This window comes from Anopheles bellator, chromosome 2 (genome assembly GCF_943735745.2).
Source record: "Anopheles bellator chromosome 2, idAnoBellAS_SP24_06.2, whole genome shotgun sequence".
Classification (NCBI taxonomy): Eukaryota; Metazoa; Arthropoda; class Insecta; order Diptera; family Culicidae; genus Anopheles; species Anopheles bellator.
This window is the reverse complement of record NC_071286.1, coordinates 36,958,632-36,977,901: the sequence shown is the minus strand read 5'-3', so window position 1 is coordinate 36,977,901 and position 19,270 is coordinate 36,958,632. Positions and strand designations below refer to the sequence as shown.

Below are 19,270 nucleotides of genomic sequence, written 5' to 3'. Positions count from 1 at the left end.
CTCGCCTCGGCACACGACGAGCCACCCCAGACTCCTCCGGGTGGCTCAACATCATCGTCTAGCCGTTGGGGTTGGTCAGAGCCTTCACCGCCCGATGAACGGCGCACCAGCAGGACGAGCCGGGGAACCAATGGCGAAAGAAAGAGACAGAAAGTGGGAAATGAAAAAGAAAAAAGATACAGGGGGAGCAGCAGCAACGAGTGTCTTATCTACCGTTGGCCAGCCAGCCACTACTACAGGCGCGCACCGGCCGCAACAGAGAGCGATGCCGGAAAAGTAGCTGTTGTCCTGTTCTGATTGACACACACTGGTCGGGGTGGTACGTACACCAACACTTCCAAGGGCAGCGATTTTCCGAGCCGTGGAAAACGGATCCCTTCGGGTCGCAGACAGATGACGATGTGATGGTGTGTATGTGTTTTGTGTACCTCCTCCGGAAACTCACCACTGGGTCGCGCCTGAGTGGGTGTGTGTACTGCTCCTTAAACCTGCCAAAATTTTGACTGCTTTTCCGGCTGACTGTTTGTGCGATGTTTGTGCCATCCGTACGGCTGGAGGACCGTCTGGCGCGGAAATGACGGCCGGGTACGATGGGGAATGCCTCGACGTCGTCTGGCGCATTTCCAGGATACACAGACTATGTGTGCTGCGCTGCTTCCTGTGGTGTGGTGTCGTCGGGAAGCGATTGGAACTCTCGACGCAGTACATAGAGTTTGGGTGCCCAGCCAGCCAGCCAGCCACCCAGCACACAACCACATGCAGCAGTCCTTCGTCTGCGCCACCGGGAAGCGGAGCGCCAGGGAACTTCCGGTCTGTTTGAACGCGTTCTCTTCCGGGGTTTCACGCTAAAACGGTGGAAAGAAGGGCCCGTTATAAGAAAATCGATTTATGTACAGCTGACTAAATTCACCGCTTCTCGAGGATATGCCGCCATCGTCGTCGTCGTCGGCTGCAATGGAGGGCCCCACGGCTAATTGGTCGCAAAACAGTGCACGAGCGCACGAAGAGATGCGTGCGGTGCAACGCTGCACACACAAATGGACGCTTGGTCCGCTGAAAAACAAGGCAGAATCAGTTTTAAATTTAATTAAGTTGAATAACATTCTTAGTACACTTTAGTACATTTGATGACAGCGGCTGGTCTCGTATCGGCTGGTATCGTGGGATCCTTTTTTTCCTATGCAACGCACATCGCTGGCAAAGTAGGCCCACACAGCGTTTGATATCGAACGCGCACCGCTTGGCTTACATACGATCGTAGTTTACATTGGACGTGTACCACACTCAGTCAAGAGAGCAGTGCCTGTTCGGTCGTGTGTAAAATTGCCGGTAGCGCAACTGGCTTTTTTCCGTTCGGTGCAGCTTCAAATTCGAATTTATCAAAAGCCCCACTGTGTAGCAGAATAGTACTCCGAAATACTGTGTCTCAAAACTCTCAGAAGCTGTGATTGTGCGAGAAGCAGCAGCACTTCATACTTAGCGGGCCCGCCTCGGGTTTTCAGCTTTGGAAAACAGTGCCCAGTGCAACTGGAGTGGTGACAGAGACCATGAAGCTCCGCTTAGCCAAACTCCGAAGACTGAGTAAGAATTTCTTTGCTTTTCTTGTGCACACCAATTTTTTGTATCGTCCTACCCATACCACCACTGGTACAGTGTCCAAGACATTCTTTCGATGCTAGTTTCGGCCACCTGAAAAGTGTGGACAAGTAAGTTAGGATCAAAGTTCCACCGCTGTGACTTTTCCAAAAACAGCAGCCAATAGCCTTTGTCCTGCATTTTAAGCATTACTTGATTATTACAAGAAACCTCAGTTACGCAGGGTCAATCCGATTGATCCGTCCTCTGCGAAGCGACAGGCTGCGATCGGAAACAGATTTCAGGGGGCGCGGTAGCGGCGGGCGAGAGAGGTTGATTCTGTTCGCGCATGTTGCGTCACGAAATCGCGCGTCCAGGAGGTGAATAACCTGCGAAACAAGCGCATGCACAGACACACAAGCGATCCCACATTGCCACTGAAATACACAAACACAGACGCACGACGTCTCTACTTTTGTGGGAGAGATGGGCGAGAGGATGTGTTCGCATCTGCCCTCAAAAAAGCGGATCGTGGACCCCTCCGGGGGTCGTCTTCCTGGCTCCTCCACTTTCCTGTTCACATGGGAGATGGGATTTTTGATGGGTGTACCGTTGGTGGGAAGTGCGATGTGCGAAGAAAAGCTCCGAAAACGCAAGACGCAAGACCACTGACCATAAGTAAATCTAAAAGAAGAAGACATGAAACGCAACCCACACATTGATCAGTGCCAAAAAACAAGCAACAAAAGGGTACAACAACATGGCAGGGAGTGAGCGAGAGAGAAGAAAAAAAATAGAGAGAAACGGAGGGAGAGAGAGAATTAGAAAGAAGGGGGCCTAGCGCGCGCACACAACATAATACCGCGCACGCATCGCGGTCGAAGGCGTGCGAGTGTGTGCGTGCGGAGTGAAAATAATCATTTCGCGAATTTTTCGCAAACCCCGCCATCACCCGGCACCCAACACCCAGCCACCCAGCCACCATCACACCCCTCGGGATGGGTTCGACAACACCATCGTCGGCCACCATCTGTTGGTATGCGATTTTTTTCGCTTGCCATCGCAACTTGTGGCGGTTGCCAGTTCAACGGATTTGCTTCTCAACAGCAGCGTGTGTGCTGTGAATCCTTTTTGCAACAAAGTATCCCAAAGTGGTTGGCCAAGCGGCGCAGTTTGTTGTGCTCGGGATTTCGAAAAACCGGGATTGTCCGTTCGATTTTTGGGGCGACATTTTAGCAAGGAGACCTTCCCAGCGGAGGCGCGCCCCACAGCATGCTTTGATACGCGCAACGCAACACTTCCGTTAAAGGGCGAGTGTTGCCGGCCGTAACATCGCACGTGGCCTTACTTCGAGGTGAGCCTATGGTTTAATGTTGTCAGGACGCACAGGACGACACGTACTCCTTCGGATTGTACACGGCCCATCTTTCTTCAGCCATCATCAGCAACGCTCCTCATTGTTGTTTAGTAGCGTTTGCTTGTGTTGATGGTGTGCCGGTTGCCGTATCGGGCGGTGTGTTGGTATCCCGTAATACTGCTTCGCTGAAATAAAGACAGAGAGAGAGAGAATGAGAGAGCGAGAGAGGTGATGCAGTGTGTGCGCAAAGATTGGGATCGTCGGTACGCGGGCCTAGTAGCGCGATGATAGAATACCCTGCTGCGCGCGTGGTTCTTCCGCAGTCACTGGCTTTCTGCATGGCTCTCGAGAACACTAGTGCGGTGTTTGGGTGGTTCCTCCTTCGTTGTAGGATCAACCGCGTGGCATTTCGATTGGCACAACGACGGAACGCCGTTGCGTGCGGGGCTCGCCTTCCCCGCAGTGACATCCGCGGCCGGTGTGCGCGGGATTAACAGTTCGTTGCGTGTGCGGATCAACGGCTGCGGCTGACAGGTAAAACCTTCAACACGCGCACGGAAAGTATCTTTTTACGGTGGCTTAACTGGTGGCAAAAGTATTTTGCGCAATCCACTATCGGTGATGTGTGTGCGTTGTGAGGAAGAGGAAAAAAGAGACCGAACGAATTAAAGAGAGAGAGACAGAGAACAACAGTTATGACTGTGATGCTTGCGAACGATTTGATGTCAATCACAAACAAAGAAAAGTCATGAAAACCGCGAATCTCCTGAAGGTCATTAGACTTAAGTTTTTTGACCTCTCGCACACCAATGCACATGGTGGGGAGGGGGAGGGGATATTAGTACACCCATGGCAACAACAACCCCCCGCAGCCGAAAACTTGGATGTGTAGGGATGGACGTGCAAATGTTCGTGTTGGCGGCGGCAGCGCACAAGAAAACGGCATCAAGCGACGACGACGGGATGATCTGTTGTCCCCCCCACCCCCTCAGGAGACCAGGGAGAAACATGCTCCTCCGAAAGCCAAGATCGGTGCCTAGCTTTGCGAAAGTCTTCCTCTTTCGTCCCCGACAGCACTGTTTCGCCCCGTCGCGATTAGGTCTGATCGGTGGCGTCTCACTACGGTGTGGTTGTGTTGTGTGCCGTTGCGAATTTTATCCCCCCTGATGATACCTCCTAACCCCCCACCCCCACTTCAACATGATGATGACTGATCCGTTCCGTCCCACCGTTTCAATGTTCCAAAAACTCCCTCGCTTCACTTACACAATTAGACAGGATTTTGGTCGCGATGGCTGAACTGAACCAGAGCTGTGACGAGGGTGTGTAGAGTCGTTTGATGTATGCGTGTGTGCATTGAATTTTGACAACACGCGCCATGTTAGAGTCGCGACGTGCGTGTCAATCGTTTTCCACTCCGCTTGTCAGCATCCTCGGCAGAGGTCACTTCGAAGATATTCTGCTGTTCAGAAGCCTCTATTGTTTTTCAAAAGTGGTACGAAAAAGTCGGCGATTCCACAGTAGACACTATGGTGCGGTGCGGCGCGAAGGACTCAGCGTGTGGCTCCGGGAGTTCCGATACACTCACGCATACTTGCGCGCACGGTCGAACAATTTCCGCGAACTCACTACGAGCGCGAGAGCTCGCGCTGCTGTGTTGGTTACTGATCGAAGCAGTTATTTCGACGCGGCCACCGGCCCCGGTAACTCACCCGGGCACGGCCACTTGGTGGTTGCATGTAAATTTTAATTACATTTTTTCTGCACTGCCAACAGTTCTTTACCGATTCAGTGGAAACCGTAACCGAACCGTAGGAAAGTCGTACCGCAACAACAAGGGGTTTAATCCTTTCTGCTCCCCATGAGTGCCGTGTCCCTGCACAATTAAGGTTCGCGCTGAAAGCTAAGGAATAACCTCCTGTGTGCCTCTGTCACCAATTGATTTAGATAACTTGGAATACTTTGTTGTAGCTGCTATCAATGCCAACACTTTCCACGCCTTCCGTTTGATCACTGCACCGGGTGCTTCTGAAGCCTCCGACATCTCACGCTACACTGTGGGGTTACCTGTCACTCGTGGTCGGTTTTCACTTTCAATACACCGATTCCAAGTCTGCGAAATTCAACTCGTGCCGCCACGCATCGAAGCGGGATGCCCAGATCACCCCAGGACGATGCGCGATCGAGAAGAGAGACACACTTTTGCGGTACCGTAGCCTTAGTTTTGTTGGCCAAAAAAAAAATCGCGCACCAACGTTCACCACATTTCAACGTTCGCTAAAGCACTGTGCGAACTGTGTCCGCTAAACCATCGCTGCTGTGTGTGCACGGCCGGTGGCGCACAAGAGAGACATCATTCGCGGAGACCTTGGCCCGATTTCTATGTTCGCCGAAAGATTATTCGCGTAACGCGCCGCACGCACACTATCGGCGGGTTGCGCGAAACGCATGCCGCCGCCGCCGATGTGCGTGGACATGATGCGCGTTCGTCTGGCTCACTTGGTCTGGTGCGTCACCCCACCGACGACCTGCGGGAAGAGCTGTGCAGAAAACAGAGAAACCAAATGCAAAACGAATAAACAGCAACAAGAAACACACACCTACGTATATAGGGGTGTGTGCGCCCCTGGGCTGGTCATACGAAGCCCCGTCTCTGCCAAAAGTGAGCAAAAAGAGGGAATGGAAGAAAAAAATCGCAACGCATCGCATCGCGCGAGGTTCACGCTTTTCTAGGCCACCACCGTCGGCCCGCGCGGTGTCTAGCACACCGCCGCACGCCGCACGCACTGTGCGATTGCGTAGTGTTACTAACACGCGCGAACGGCGCCGTGACCTACTTTACGCGAGGGGCGCGCGAATTTTGCTTACGCACCGTCCTCCGCCAGATCGCACCGTGGTGGGCTGTAAATGGCGTCCTATCAACCCGGTTTTTGATACGCGCAGAGCGCGAGAGCAGCGCAGCCGGTGTGAGAGCGTGCGAGACCGACCGACCGCGCGTGTGGACACCGAAAAAAAGTGCGAGAGTGCGTTTGCGATTTTTTAACCACTCACCACCAGCGTCGCGTGTTGCGTGTGTGCAAAGTGCGTGTGGCCGCGCGCCGCGTCTTTGTCTCTCATGGTAAAAGTTCGCAAAAAAGATCCGTACTCGCGCGCCGCGTGCGTTTGCTCGTCGACCGCACGCAACGAAAGGGTTGCGAGAAATTGGCAACTGAGAGCGCGTGGAGAGCGTGAGTTACCGCGCGGCCATTCGCCGAACGGAGCAAAGCAGTGAGATACGCGCGTATCTCACGGGGCATTGTTGGGGATGATGCAGCTCCCGCCGCCGATCGACAGCACCATTGCAGTAGATTGAGTTTTTACCACTTTCGATCATTTCTTTCCTCGCGGGATCTTTTCACTCGCACCATAGAAACAGGGAATTGGATGCAAATTACACTACAATTCATAAATACGACCCAGTGCGTTTCTCGAAGGTTAAAAAAATTAGTTCGCTCACTTCGTTCGTGTCATATACGTACAATGCATTGTAAAACATATCGATCGATCATCGTAATTACTGTTATTCGATTCGGTTTAAGTTGTTACGACGCTATAATTGTTTTTGTTTCCTGTTTCGCTACAGAAATGGCCGAAGGTAATGGTGAGGTTGTTGAAGAGATGGCAAATCAGAAATCAGGCGAGGGGGGCGACGGCGAACGAACGCAGGACTACTCGAAGCTGTTGGAATATGGATTACACAAGATGGTAAGATCGTCACAAGTGCAAACCACCCAGCACTGTTGTATATTTAATCCTACTCCGTGGTGGATCTACTTCGAATCTACAGGTCGCGGGGCGGTTGGACGACATATACAAAACTGGTAAACTAGCCCACGCTGAATTGGACGAACGGGCACTCGACGCGCTGAAAGAATTTCATGTAGAAGGTGCCTTGGACGTACTGGATCAGTTCCTAGACTCAAACCTCGAACATGTGTCAAACAAATCGGCCTTCCTATGCGGTGTCATGAAAACGTACAGGTAAAGGACGTTAGTTAAGGATGGAAGAGGAATGGTGTGACTGGGGGGTGGTGCGAACGTCGCCCAGTGGCGCTCGTACGGAAAGTCATCGTTCTGGTTCCAATCTTCTTCCTACAGGCAAAAGGTTCGAGCAACGCAACAAGGACAACCCACACCGCCTGTTACAGTGCAAGCGAAAGGACCGGACGAGGATAAGATTAAGGCGATTCTGGAGCGCACCGGATACACATTGGATGTCACAACAGGTAAGATGGGTTTTCCATGTTCGCAAGAAATGAACGGTTTGTGGAGTTATTCCCAACACGAGTTTGGCTTGATTTTGGTTCTTCGTCCCTTTACTACTGTCCCCAGGACAACGCAAGTACGGTGGGCCTCCACCAAACTGGGAGGGCAACACACCGGGAAACGGTTGTGAGGTGTTCTGCGGCAAAATACCAAAAGATATGTACGAGGACGAGCTCATCCCGCTGTTCGAAAAGTGCGGTAAAATTTGGGACCTTCGATTGATGATGGATCCGATGACAGGCACAAACCGTGGTTACGCATTCGTTACCTTCACCTCACGGGACGCTGCCTCGAATGCCGTACGGGAGGTAAGTTTTTCTGTCGTCAGTACTGCGTCCTTGTTTTAGATTGATTTACTGTCAAGAGTTGTGTACTACAATGCCGGTACACTAATCACCCTTCACCGTTCCCTACAACTCCTCAACGTTTCCCATAGGTACATCGGTACCATCGTAATAATGAATTCCCAAAACCACCCACCCTAGTTTCATCTCCGTACACCAATCGGTCCCTCTATAATGACCTTTCCATTTGGTTTCCATTCGCAATTCTGTAGGAGTTATGGTCTGTCACGACAGCACAACTTCTTTGATCTACCTTGGTTTGGTTTCTAAAAAGTTTAAATCCTTTTGTTCTTTCGTATGACAATACTTCCGTACCGCCCTGTTATTTGCTTTATTCCTTATCCTAGTTTTTATTTTAGTACTTTTCCTCTAGTTGCCTAATAATATGATTTATTTGCACATAAAGGAAACAAACCAACAATTTGTACTAATACATTGGAAATAGATATTAAATGTAGTTTACCTTTATAGTACGTGTTCCTGTCGTCAAACGAGATCAAAACATTAAAAGACAAAATAAAACGAAACCCATTTTCCATCTCGAACATTTGCCAAAAAAGCAAAAACTATCTTCTATAACATATGCAATGGTGGCCTTCTGTTTTGCAACGATGGTGTTGAGTGTAGAGGTGATTGGTGTGTATGTTCTTCAGGGTAGAAATTGACTTTACATAAATACACTGCTTAATATGTATAAGACGTTCAATAATCAATATTTTGGTCTGTCAGTCCTTCTGGATTATCTTACTATCGATGGCATAACCGAAATGAACTACATTTTAGGAAGTATTCGTTTCGCTTTCGAGCGTAAGGAACTGATCGAGTTTTATTGTCAAAATCATTTGACAATGAATTTGATCATTTGAGTTTCAATAATTAGTATCTGAAATTAGCGTGTTACTTTAGTTACACACTTAGTATGTCAAATACAATACGGTGGGGGTGACGCTGTTGCTGCGCTATGAAAATACATTTTCGATAGATCTTCCTACGCCAGTTGTCCAGATGCTAGCACATGGCAGCATTTGTCCCGTGCACCACTGCAACGGTCCGCTTTTTTACCTTTGGAGAATTTAGCACACTTTAGATTCTGATGTTCGATAAATTGGCACGTGTCGCGGGAACAACCCTTCTGGTTTTGGGCGAATCATATGGATAAAAGGAATACGAAAAATATGATTAAACCGACAGTATAATCAACGGTGAGGATCCATCCCCGGCTTAGTTGGTTCCTTGACCGGAAGATATCGATCACAGTGCTGCCGCTGCTACTTGCTGCCATTTATTTATTTTTTTCGTTGCCTGTCATGTTTTTCCCGTTTTCGTTTCGCGTTGGGTCTGTTGCTGATGAACTAACGGTATACCTTTGCTAAATGCACCGAAGCTGGTCGTCGGTTCGACTGTTTGCACCATACGGTTGTTGTATTGTGTGTCTCCTCCAAATGGTATTTCGGGGTCTGTACCAACATCCGTGACGTGCAACCGAAAATGCACTTCCTGTTTGCAAAATAACGGGGTTCACGCGCCATACGTCGATAATCGGTTTCACTGAAAGTTCACTGGAACGGGCAAATTCGCTGGCGAAAGGATCTGTAGAAAAGCTACTTTCTTCTTCGGTGTCGTTGACCAGCTGGCTGCTTTTCTTTTGCCATGACACAAACGAATGTTTTCGGAGAACTGCTACTGGCAGGTCATTCAAGCGTATGTTATACTTTTACAAAAGTAGTCTAATACTGTACAGCTGCCATTCCTTGTAATCGCATCGAATTCCGCATTCCACGCAGGGTCGAAAAAACGACGCTTTCTTTCTTTCCCTTTGCCCGAACTATTTGCTCAAAGGTTACATTTTACATGTACGAAATCCGCTAGTAGGAACGAAGCGGGCCACAATAGTAGTCCACAGCGAACTGGCTATATATGTATATACGCGTATCCGAATGACAGCGATTTTTAAGGTAAAATTAGCGAAAGGTGCAATAATCATTAATCTTCTTTCTACAATATTACCTGTATAATTTCCTAGTATCATAGAATATTAGTTTCTGTGCAATATGCAAAAAGAATAGAAATGATCGATATGTTTTGTTACACAATGACAACCAATTAATCATTACACTTCAATGGCATTTCATTTATTTTTCAACTATTTGATTTTCTTATAATTTCTTTTTGCGGGTTGCGTACTTTCTTTCGATACAAGCATGAGCATTTCTAGATTGCCTATTTTTTCTATTTTAGAACAATACAGCAAATCTATTTGGTTGCTTAAGTTTTTATGTTTTTTGTTTGTTTGATAAACAATTATGATTATATTGACTGAATTATGTTTAGAAAAATCCTAAATGTATTTATTAGTATTGGTCAAATGGTAACAGTTCTATGAACTGTGCATTTCCGTTTAGTTTAGGTTTATTTTTCCTCCTATCCATCATACACCTTCCAATCAGTTCAAAATTGTATAGTATCCTCTCTACCATTAACTATCTCTCTATTTGTTCCCACCTTACACGTTCAATGTCGTTTCAGTGAGCTACTAAGGAAAAAGTAAGCTGCTGAATCGACGAACTGATTCGGTCAAAATTTTTATATCATTTTTGTTCACCATTTATTTTTTCATATCTGTTACCCCACAGCTCAATAATTATGAAATAAAGCCCGGCAATTGTTTGAAAATAAATGTAAGCGTGCCGAATCTGCGCCTTTTTGTAGGCAACATACCTAAATCTAAAGGAAAAGAAGAGATTTTAGATGAATTTGGTAAACTAACAGGTAAATCATGTTCAAAATTGTCTTATTTTTTTCTTTCTTTACTATACTTTTAAAATGATAGCTATACTTTATTTATGTTTTCTTCGTTTCCTCGTTTATTTACAATCCAACAACGTATTAATGCGTTTCCTGATTTTTTTCAGTTTACACTTATGGTTTTTATTAAACATTAGCCTTTAAGAAAAATCAAACGAAATTAATCGTAAATGAATAGTACATTACGATAGTTTTCGCAACGGAGGATTATAAACGAACGAATCTACACATACAGAAGAAAGTTCTTGCCTTTTGAAAGAAATTGAAATTTCAAATGTACAATGATTTGAGAACAACTGCTCACGCTAAAAAAGTAGAGGCAACTGCGACTTAAAAGCTATTCAAACATGTGATAACATGTCTTGGAGCATTCCGAGTTTATTCAACGGGTGTACTAATGTTGTTACTATATTTTACCAATTAATTATCTTGCTCATCTCTTATACCAGCATTTGATATATAAGTTCGCTAAGCTTCGCATCAAATGAAAACATGCATATTGTATGAATTTTAATGTAGTTAAAATTCAAGTATGCTAACACATAAGAACAGCACATCTATGGTTTTCTTGCTTCAGCGATTCTTGTAACTTTATCGAACAGATTTTATTTTAAGTGTTTCAAAATATTTCTTCAAACACCCCGCAAAACACATGAAAGAGTCCAACCATTCCCAAATACACGAAAAAAGTATTGGAGTTTGACCATGCTTAACACAATTTGTGTCAAACATCATGAAAGGACTTATATGTAAATTTTGACAATTGCATTATCAATATAGCAACTATTTTAATTTGATGTTGCGTCTGTTTCAAACCAAACTTAACGGTCTGTAGCTGAACGAAGTCTACTATTTCATGTTTTCATTCGCTTTTCGTTTCTTCGAATAGATAAAATGAAAACAGTTGACTAACGTTTCTTTCAAACACCACAGAAATTAGTTAATGGCATTTACAGAATTCTATGGTGTTTGCTTCGTTAAACAAGTTCAGAAGCACATTTTGGCTCCGCATTGTGTTTTACATTATTCTTGTCTGTTTGTTTAATTAATATAAAAACTTAAATCACCTCATAAACCTCACTTCTCGTACAGCTATACCACCAATGCAATCACATGGACATTCTCATTTTATTCCGATTTTCACTTCGTTCAAAGACCAGTTGTGGTACGAATAAAACAGTTTTAAAGTGTCTATTTCTTCAAATTAACGTTTTCATTTCTTCACATTAATTCCATTACAAACACAGCTCTGCCTGCCATGTAAGATTAAAAATTAACACCAAACCACTGCGAATTGAATCACTTTTAATGTTCTTTTATATTCTAGCATCGATAATCATTAAAACAGCTACACTTTTTCATGAATTAAGGTTATCTCCAGTCATTATAATTCAAAAAACTTTCAAATTATTTTGAATATAGTTATTCATGTCATATCTTTTGTGCAAATTGTGTCAAATTGTTTTTCCTACGCCATTTTATTATTTTATTTGTGTCCTTAACATAGAAATTCAAATCTAGTTTTTGAGTTTTTGAATCCCATATCACACGGGTGCTTAGTACAACAATCCTTAAATAAAATGTATGATTCTTTGTTTTAGTTTCACATCACACCTGATATTTTTTTCTGTTGCTATGGGCTCCACCTCAACATCACTCATTACGCATTCTCATTGCTCCCACAACAAATTGGCATTGTTTTATAAAATTTTGTGTTTGTTGATTTTATTTTGTTTTGCTTAATGGGAAATTCTAATTATTGCAAACCGCCCCGGATGAAGCTTTTCGTAAATGAACCCTTAGATCAGGAAAAACCAACAACCGTAAAACAATGATTACATCAGGAGTGAATGAAATGTATCTCTCTCTCTTTCTTCCAACCTCTCTACTACAATATCCGCTTCCAGCTGAATGATTATGAAATTCGGAATGGCAAAAAGATTGGTGTAACGATATCGTTTAACAATCACCGACTTTTTGTCGGCAATATACCTAAGAATAGAGATCGCGATGAGTTATTAGAGGAATTTGCGAAACATGCACGTAAGTTTCAACTTTCGACGAACCGCTAAATTCCATAGTATTGAACGACATCAAATTGGTTGCGAGTTAATACTAAACGACATGAACGCTAAAAGTATACACGAAAGGAAAGGAGAATGACGTTTGCCCATTTTCAATGCGTGTTGTAGAATTGAATTGGACCCTTGGAAGCACGTATTTCCAAAAGCTGAGAAAATTGGTATTTGACAAAATTTTTCGTATTCGAGAAAACAACAACATAACAGAATTGCTTACGTTGCAGGAAATGTTTCTCATGAATCATCTTCTTCGCTAATTTCTGCAATATTTTTTCCCAATTGAGTACGATATCGGTAACTGTATTGGCATTGGATTTTGATTGTTGTTTTCTGGTTTCATTACATTTTTATCACTTACATTGTTACATTCTTTTTTTCTATCGTTATTCTTTGTTTTGATTGGACAATGTTTTACAATTGGTTTGAAATTATAATTGGTTTTTATTAGAAAATTGTAATATCAACAATTAATAATGCATATTATGGTGAAACGAAAAACGAAAAACCATTTCACGCTTTAAAAAAATGATCTGTATCTGTAACAACATTGGCTTGACAAATGGTTTCGCTTGGCAATTTTAGTGTGAGTGTGACAAAGTTTTTCTGCAGTGCTTTACAGAAAACATTTGCTCATAGCTAACTCAATCAATAAAGTTATAACGTTCTGGTTTTTCGTTGTTCCGTTCTAGCCCGACTGCGTGAATGTGCGTGTGTGTTCTCAAAATTGTTTGCAAAATTTGAAATTTCTTGACAAAACTACAAAATGCACTCAAATTAAGACCGTTGAATCATCACGTGTTTGCACATAATGTAGCAGTGTATCGAAATAATGACAATCACGTGATGTTTCTTAATAGTAGGTTAAAACCAAAATTAGGATGAAAATACTATATTTGGCAAAACATTAAAATGTTGGCGCCACCAAATGGAAACAAATTTCTAAATTTCCATCCTCAGTTCTGTAGCTTTACAATTTCGTAAATAAAGAAGTCAAAAAACTCCAAATCATGTGCCAAAATCGCTTTTAATAGCTGTTGAAAAGAAAACTTTGAAACCAAAAACAACCGTTTAACATATTTGGCAAATTCGCAATTAATCGAAGGAATTGGATGTTTTCTTGCTAAATAATCTTTTCCACTAGTGTTCAATTGGTCCACTTTTCGGCAACCATAGAATTGTTGGGCTACAGTATCAAGTAAAAGAAACTCTCCCAAAGATTTGGCCCGTCCTATTGTAAAAATGTGCAACACATTGCACTCACATGTGGCTTGATAAGTATATGAACAATAATCAATTTTATTGCGCTCATTTCGTCACCCACGGTACAAATCTGGCAATGAACAGCTCGCCGATCGTGTTGTTTTCTGCGCGTTGCACTAGTTGAATCCAACAAAGTAAAACTGATCTATGTTTTCAAATCGAATCATTTTCTCACTTTTAACACAATAATCTTCAACCACAAGTTAAACGGCGGAAACGAATAATGTTACGACTTTTGGATTAAGCAATGTTGGTACGCTGGCACCAAAATCGAGATATGGCGTAATCAAAAAATAGTTTTTAAGCATCTGCACATCCTGATCAAGCGACATTTGGTTCTCGACGTAATGACTGGAGAACTTAGGTATCATACAGCATTTCTTAGTAAACACCACCAACGCACCAGTGTTGTGTTATAGATGGAGACAGTTTGCTTTGAAATCGTAGTCTGATATATATTAGATTCTTCTATTTAATCCTACAAAGGTGTTGTACATGCTTAATTTTTTACCTCTGCCATGTATACAGATAATATATATATATATTCTTATATATATAAAGGAATCTTGTTATCTTGTTTCTGTCACCTATTGTTCTCCTTTCTTTTTTACCTTTGCTCTGTCACAATCTCTTCTCCAACGTACCCAATTAATTAAAATACTTGTCTACTCTAACTGTGAGGAATATTTTACTGTATGTTTTTTTTATCGATTCTTTTACCAATAATTCCCCTATCCAATCTAAAATTTACACACTCCGCCAAAGATATAGCTCTTATTTTACACCAACATTATTGTTTACCATTGCCAGATTTTCCCTACAAAGACTATCGCATTTTTACCAAAATATCAGACGAACGGTTTATGAACAGCATCTGCTCTATTATAAAAGCGTTTTGGCAAGTGAATTGGACTTCGAAAGGCAAATATATTATACATAGAACGTGGCATTGATATATTTGGCATATTTTATCGTTTTTTTTTAAATGAAATTATTCAGAACTGATGGATTTTCTTGTCGCAAGTTTTTGTGTTTCCATTGTATAACTATTGCGTATGGAATAGTTGAGGCAAATTTTAGTCATTTTACAATTGCCTACAAAAATTGTTCATCATATTTACATTAAATTATTCGTCTTCCAATAATGATGGAAGAAAGAAACATTAGGAAACGAAGAATTTAAGTAACAGTAGTAATTGCCTAAATCTGCTTATTTTACGCACTCTCTTTCCTTTGTTTATATGAAATGAATACTAATCTAATTTCCTTTATCGTCTTTTCTCATCTCCAACCATAATCAAACCGATTCGATCCTTGTACGAATCTTCCTGATCAAATTCGTCGCAACGACAACAAAATGTTTTCTTACAGCGGGACTTGTTGAGGTAATTATTTATAGCTCTCCAGACGACAAGAAAAAGAATCGAGGATTTTGTTTTCTCGAGTACGAATCACATAAAGCAGCCTCTCTGGCCAAGCGACGACTGGGAACCGGAAGGATAAAGGTATGATGATGTTTTTGTTTTGAACGTGCAAAAAGTATAAAATACCATTGCTTTGTATATTACATTCTATATATTTAAATTGTATCCATTGGAACGATAGGTATGGAATTGTGATATAATAGTAGACTGGGCGGATCCGCAAGAAGAACCGGACGAACAAACCATGAGCAAGGTCAAAGTATTATACGTACGAAACCTAACACAAGACACTAGCGAAGAAAAGCTAAAGGTATGTGAAATCCGTGAGCTAGGTTGGATTGCTCCATAGTAAAGTTGTTGTACACGTTAACGATCGTATGGCTATCTTTTGATTAACAATAATATGCGCGCCATTTTTCTACAGGAAAGTTTCGAGCAATTTGGTCGCGTCGAACGAGTGAAGAAGATAAAAGACTATGCATTTGTTCATTTTGAAGACCGTGATAATGCCGTCAAAGCAATGAAAGATTTGGATGGCAAGGAGATTGGTGGATCTAATATAGAAGTAAGTGTTTTTTGTTTTAAACAAAATTAAACCCCTAATAACAACATGTCTGTTTACCTGCTTCGTTCGAAAGGTATCTCTAGCTAAACCCCCGTCCGATAAAAAGAAAAAAGAAGAAATCCTGCGAGCCCGTGAAAGGCGCATGACTCAGTTTCTACAGACTAAAATTGGTTTAGTGAGGTACGTCTTTTGTTGGATTGAGTACACGCGGAATACGATTTCTAATGAACATTTACAGTTCGGTACCATCTTTTCCCAGCATGTCACCACACCATCCTGGTATGATGCCTGGCGCTATGCCCCCATTAAGAGTTCCCAGTGGAGCTGGTGGTGGTCCAAGAGGTGCCCCGATGAGGGGAGCAGGCCCGATGGGCCGTGGCGAATACGGTAAGTGGTTTTATTGTTCTTAACACACGATTATTATTTATTTAGGCCTTACGATTGGCACTACTGTCCATTATACTGAAGCTATTCTGTAGTGATATGTATCGTAATCAAAACGTAAAATTCAATTAAAATTCATCGAACTATTACGAAACAAAACAATCATATTGGCGGTGCTGGCTTTAAAAAGTCACCAAGAATTGATTCCTCATATTAATCAAACGTGGATGATTGTCCTAATTGTAAATGTAAGATCAACGCAATTGTTAATAGCCAAACACCACTTACAATCGACTGAAAATTATCTAACTGAGAAAGAAACGGCAACTTAAGCAAAGCAATGATACTTCAAGCAATATTTTTTTGGTCTTCCAAAGAAAGCATTAAAAATGACTCTTGTATCTTCTCTCTACTAACTAACACTCCTGATAAGGGGTTGACGGACTGTTCTTTTAGTGCTCGGATAGAGTGCAAATAGCGTCATGGAGTAAATTAAATGAAATAGTAAATGAAATCGATTGAAATTTTGTTGAAAATTTTATAATGTTCGTTTATCTAAAACATTTTCCTTCTTAATTTCATATTGAGTTGTTGTTTTTTTTGTTTTTTTACATTTTGTTGTACTCTTCAACTCAACTTCCTTCCTACAAAAATGTACAGTATGGAGTCTCAGATTTTTGCAATTGTTCTTCAAGAACCGTATGCATGATCAAAACCAGAAAGGAAAAAGGAAAAGCAAACTATATCTTGCTTTAACTTGTCCAATTCTATTTCCTGCGTATTTACATCATTCCCTTTCGTATGTCTTTCAACTGAAAAGGGTGTTTTGTGATTTGATAACGTTAGAACATTGTATTCGATGAAACAGGGTAACATATTTGGAAAAATGTATGTAGTGCATTTGCCAGTTGAATGTACTTTTCTTTAAAACACACCAGCGTTAATCCATTCCATAAAAAATAGCCAGTAGATATAAAATATGCGTATATATAAACAAATAAGACATAATATTGACATTGCATGATTTTTCAATTGACGTCTGCCAATAGCTGACAAAATTATGTTTAATTTAGTATAAAAAAACTGTTGTTGTTTATTATAATTGTTGCAAAAATACTATAATTATAATTGAGAAGAAAAATACTACAGAACAATCAAAGCTTATATTTACTGTTATGTAAGAGTAGAAAACCTAGACGCGATAAGCAAATATTTTGTCAAACATTTATTAAATCATATATATTGATTGTGTTTAGGTGATCGTTGTTAAGGTCACTTTAAAACACAATAAAATATGATGCGTATTAGCTCAAAGTACAGGCCAGGCCATATTGGATTTCAAAGCGTTCAATACCAATGTTGGAAAGTGCAAAAGTTTAAATCATCAACTGTTGAAATTTATTTTTCAAATAACATTCTCCCTTAATTTGGAGGCCATTTGCAGTAGGCTCATGTTTATGATTTAATTACAAAATATTGTATCTTTCTTCCTAACACTAAAATGAACTCCCTTTGGCCTTCGGTATATCAACTAAAATGTCAGTAAAATGTGTATTGCATGATTTGTTGTTGTAAGCATTGATTTTGAATATTATTATTGCTTAGACCGTAGCGAACAAGTAATTCAAAATGTTCTAGTTCGATTCTCTTACATTGAGATGACGATTTTAATTAACGCCGTGCCATTCTGCGTTTTCTTGCAATGAGTACCTTATGGACCGAGTCAATATATAGCAGAGTGCTACATGCGTACCAATTAGTTTTTTTACATGAGATTGCATTGGCAGTAGTTTATACAAAGTCTCTGTGGAACAATTAACTGAAGTATTCGCTAAGTAACTTAGTATTAGTTCAACTACAAATTCTTTGTTCGTTGGGTAAGTAAAGGTTTCCAAAAAACCTGAAGTTTTTATACTGCCTCGTTTAGAGCATAACAAGCTCGTTAAAAGATATTGAAGTGTATAGCATTTTGGTTATTCAATTATTGTTTTATTGGTACTTTATTTCCACGTTTTTTTCTTTGTTTTATATTTGATGTATGCAATATCATTTACTATTGATACAATAATACATTGATTTGATGAAGATGGGAGAAGAGAACAACTCGTGCCACGACGAAATGTTGAAACATATCTGTAGCTTATCGATAGTTCGGGTTTCTTTCTGAATTCAATTCAAAATTATATCAAAATTATAGTTTGAGCCATTTAAAAATCATTTTAAATTTACATTTTAGGACTTATCTTCGGGCAAAATTTCAAAATTCGATACGAAAAGTACAGGCAGAAGTTTTCATATGTGTTGTTGCTAATGGACGTAACGTTGAGATTCGCCAAAAACAGAACAAAAAAAGGTGATAACAAGCTTGATTTTATACTGTACTCCATCGTTACGTTCATGCTTATGATGCTGAGCTCACAGAGTGCATTTGTTGGTTCTATTTTCTTCTTTTCTATTTCTTGTTCCTAATTTTATCATCTTCACACAATGCAACTGGTGCATCTTACAATTCTGTGCAACTGTAACGCCACATTTAACGAATTTATCTTGAAATTCGTGCATTTTCCTTCGCAAAACGCATTTACAAAATATCAAACAAAATGCATCTCTTGTGGCCCATCATCGGTGGTTGCGGAAACGAATGTAAATCACTTTCGGTTATCTCTTCTACGCCATGCGCATACAAATGCAATACACGTTCGTACTAATGTGAGTTGATGCACTTCGGCAATGGATAACATGCATTGGATCAGAATACGACTACGATTGTTACGGTTACACGGATTATCCTCATCGAGGCTTAGGATCAACTGGGTACTACGAGCCGACCTACTATGACGAATACTACCGTGGTGCTGGTGGTTGTTACGGTGACGGAGGCGAATTTTATTTTGATTTCCCATCAAGTGCAACGGCGGCGGCAGCAGCTGCAGCTGCTGCCGCCGCCGCAGCAGCAGCATTCACCTCCGGATCTGGACACCATGCGCCGGCACACCATCATAGTCACAGTCACAGTCATCATCATCATCATCACCATAGTGCCGCTGCCGCCGCAGCACTTGCCGCCTCGGGAGCACGTAACAGTTCGGTGGGTGCTATAGGGCGCAGGTTGAAGTTGTTCTAGTCGCGCACCGGTTAAATAATCGAAATATCGAAAAGTATCAGCGTAA

The 19,270-nt window shown here is 41.8% G+C and overlaps 1 protein-coding gene across 4 annotated transcripts in view; it reads left to right on the top strand.

Moving 5' to 3' along the window:
* Positions 1-19,270, top strand: part of LOC131209077 (heterogeneous nuclear ribonucleoprotein R) — a 44,081-nt gene that overhangs the window by 11,778 nt on the left and 13,033 nt on the right. For 2 of the 4 annotated variants that reach the window (XM_058202057.1, XM_058202056.1), the window contains exons 2-11: positions 6,555-6,676; positions 6,759-6,952; positions 7,070-7,197; positions 7,304-7,545; positions 10,215-10,350; positions 15,099-15,232; positions 15,333-15,461; positions 15,576-15,716; positions 15,790-15,896; positions 15,955-16,103. In XM_058202057.1, the coding sequence (XP_058058040.1) occupies positions 6,557-6,676; positions 6,759-6,952; positions 7,070-7,197; positions 7,304-7,545; positions 10,215-10,350; positions 15,099-15,232; positions 15,333-15,461; positions 15,576-15,716; positions 15,790-15,896; positions 15,955-16,103 (1,480 nt within the window). In that variant the 5' untranslated portion in view covers positions 6,555-6,556. Of the gene's footprint in view, positions 1-6,552; positions 6,677-6,758; positions 6,953-7,069; positions 7,198-7,303; positions 7,546-10,214; positions 10,351-12,293; positions 12,430-15,098; positions 15,233-15,332; positions 15,462-15,575; positions 15,717-15,789; positions 15,897-15,954; positions 16,104-18,853; positions 19,225-19,270 lie in introns of those variants that run through there. The other 2 variants (XM_058202058.1, XM_058202055.1) reach the window with 2 other exon arrangements.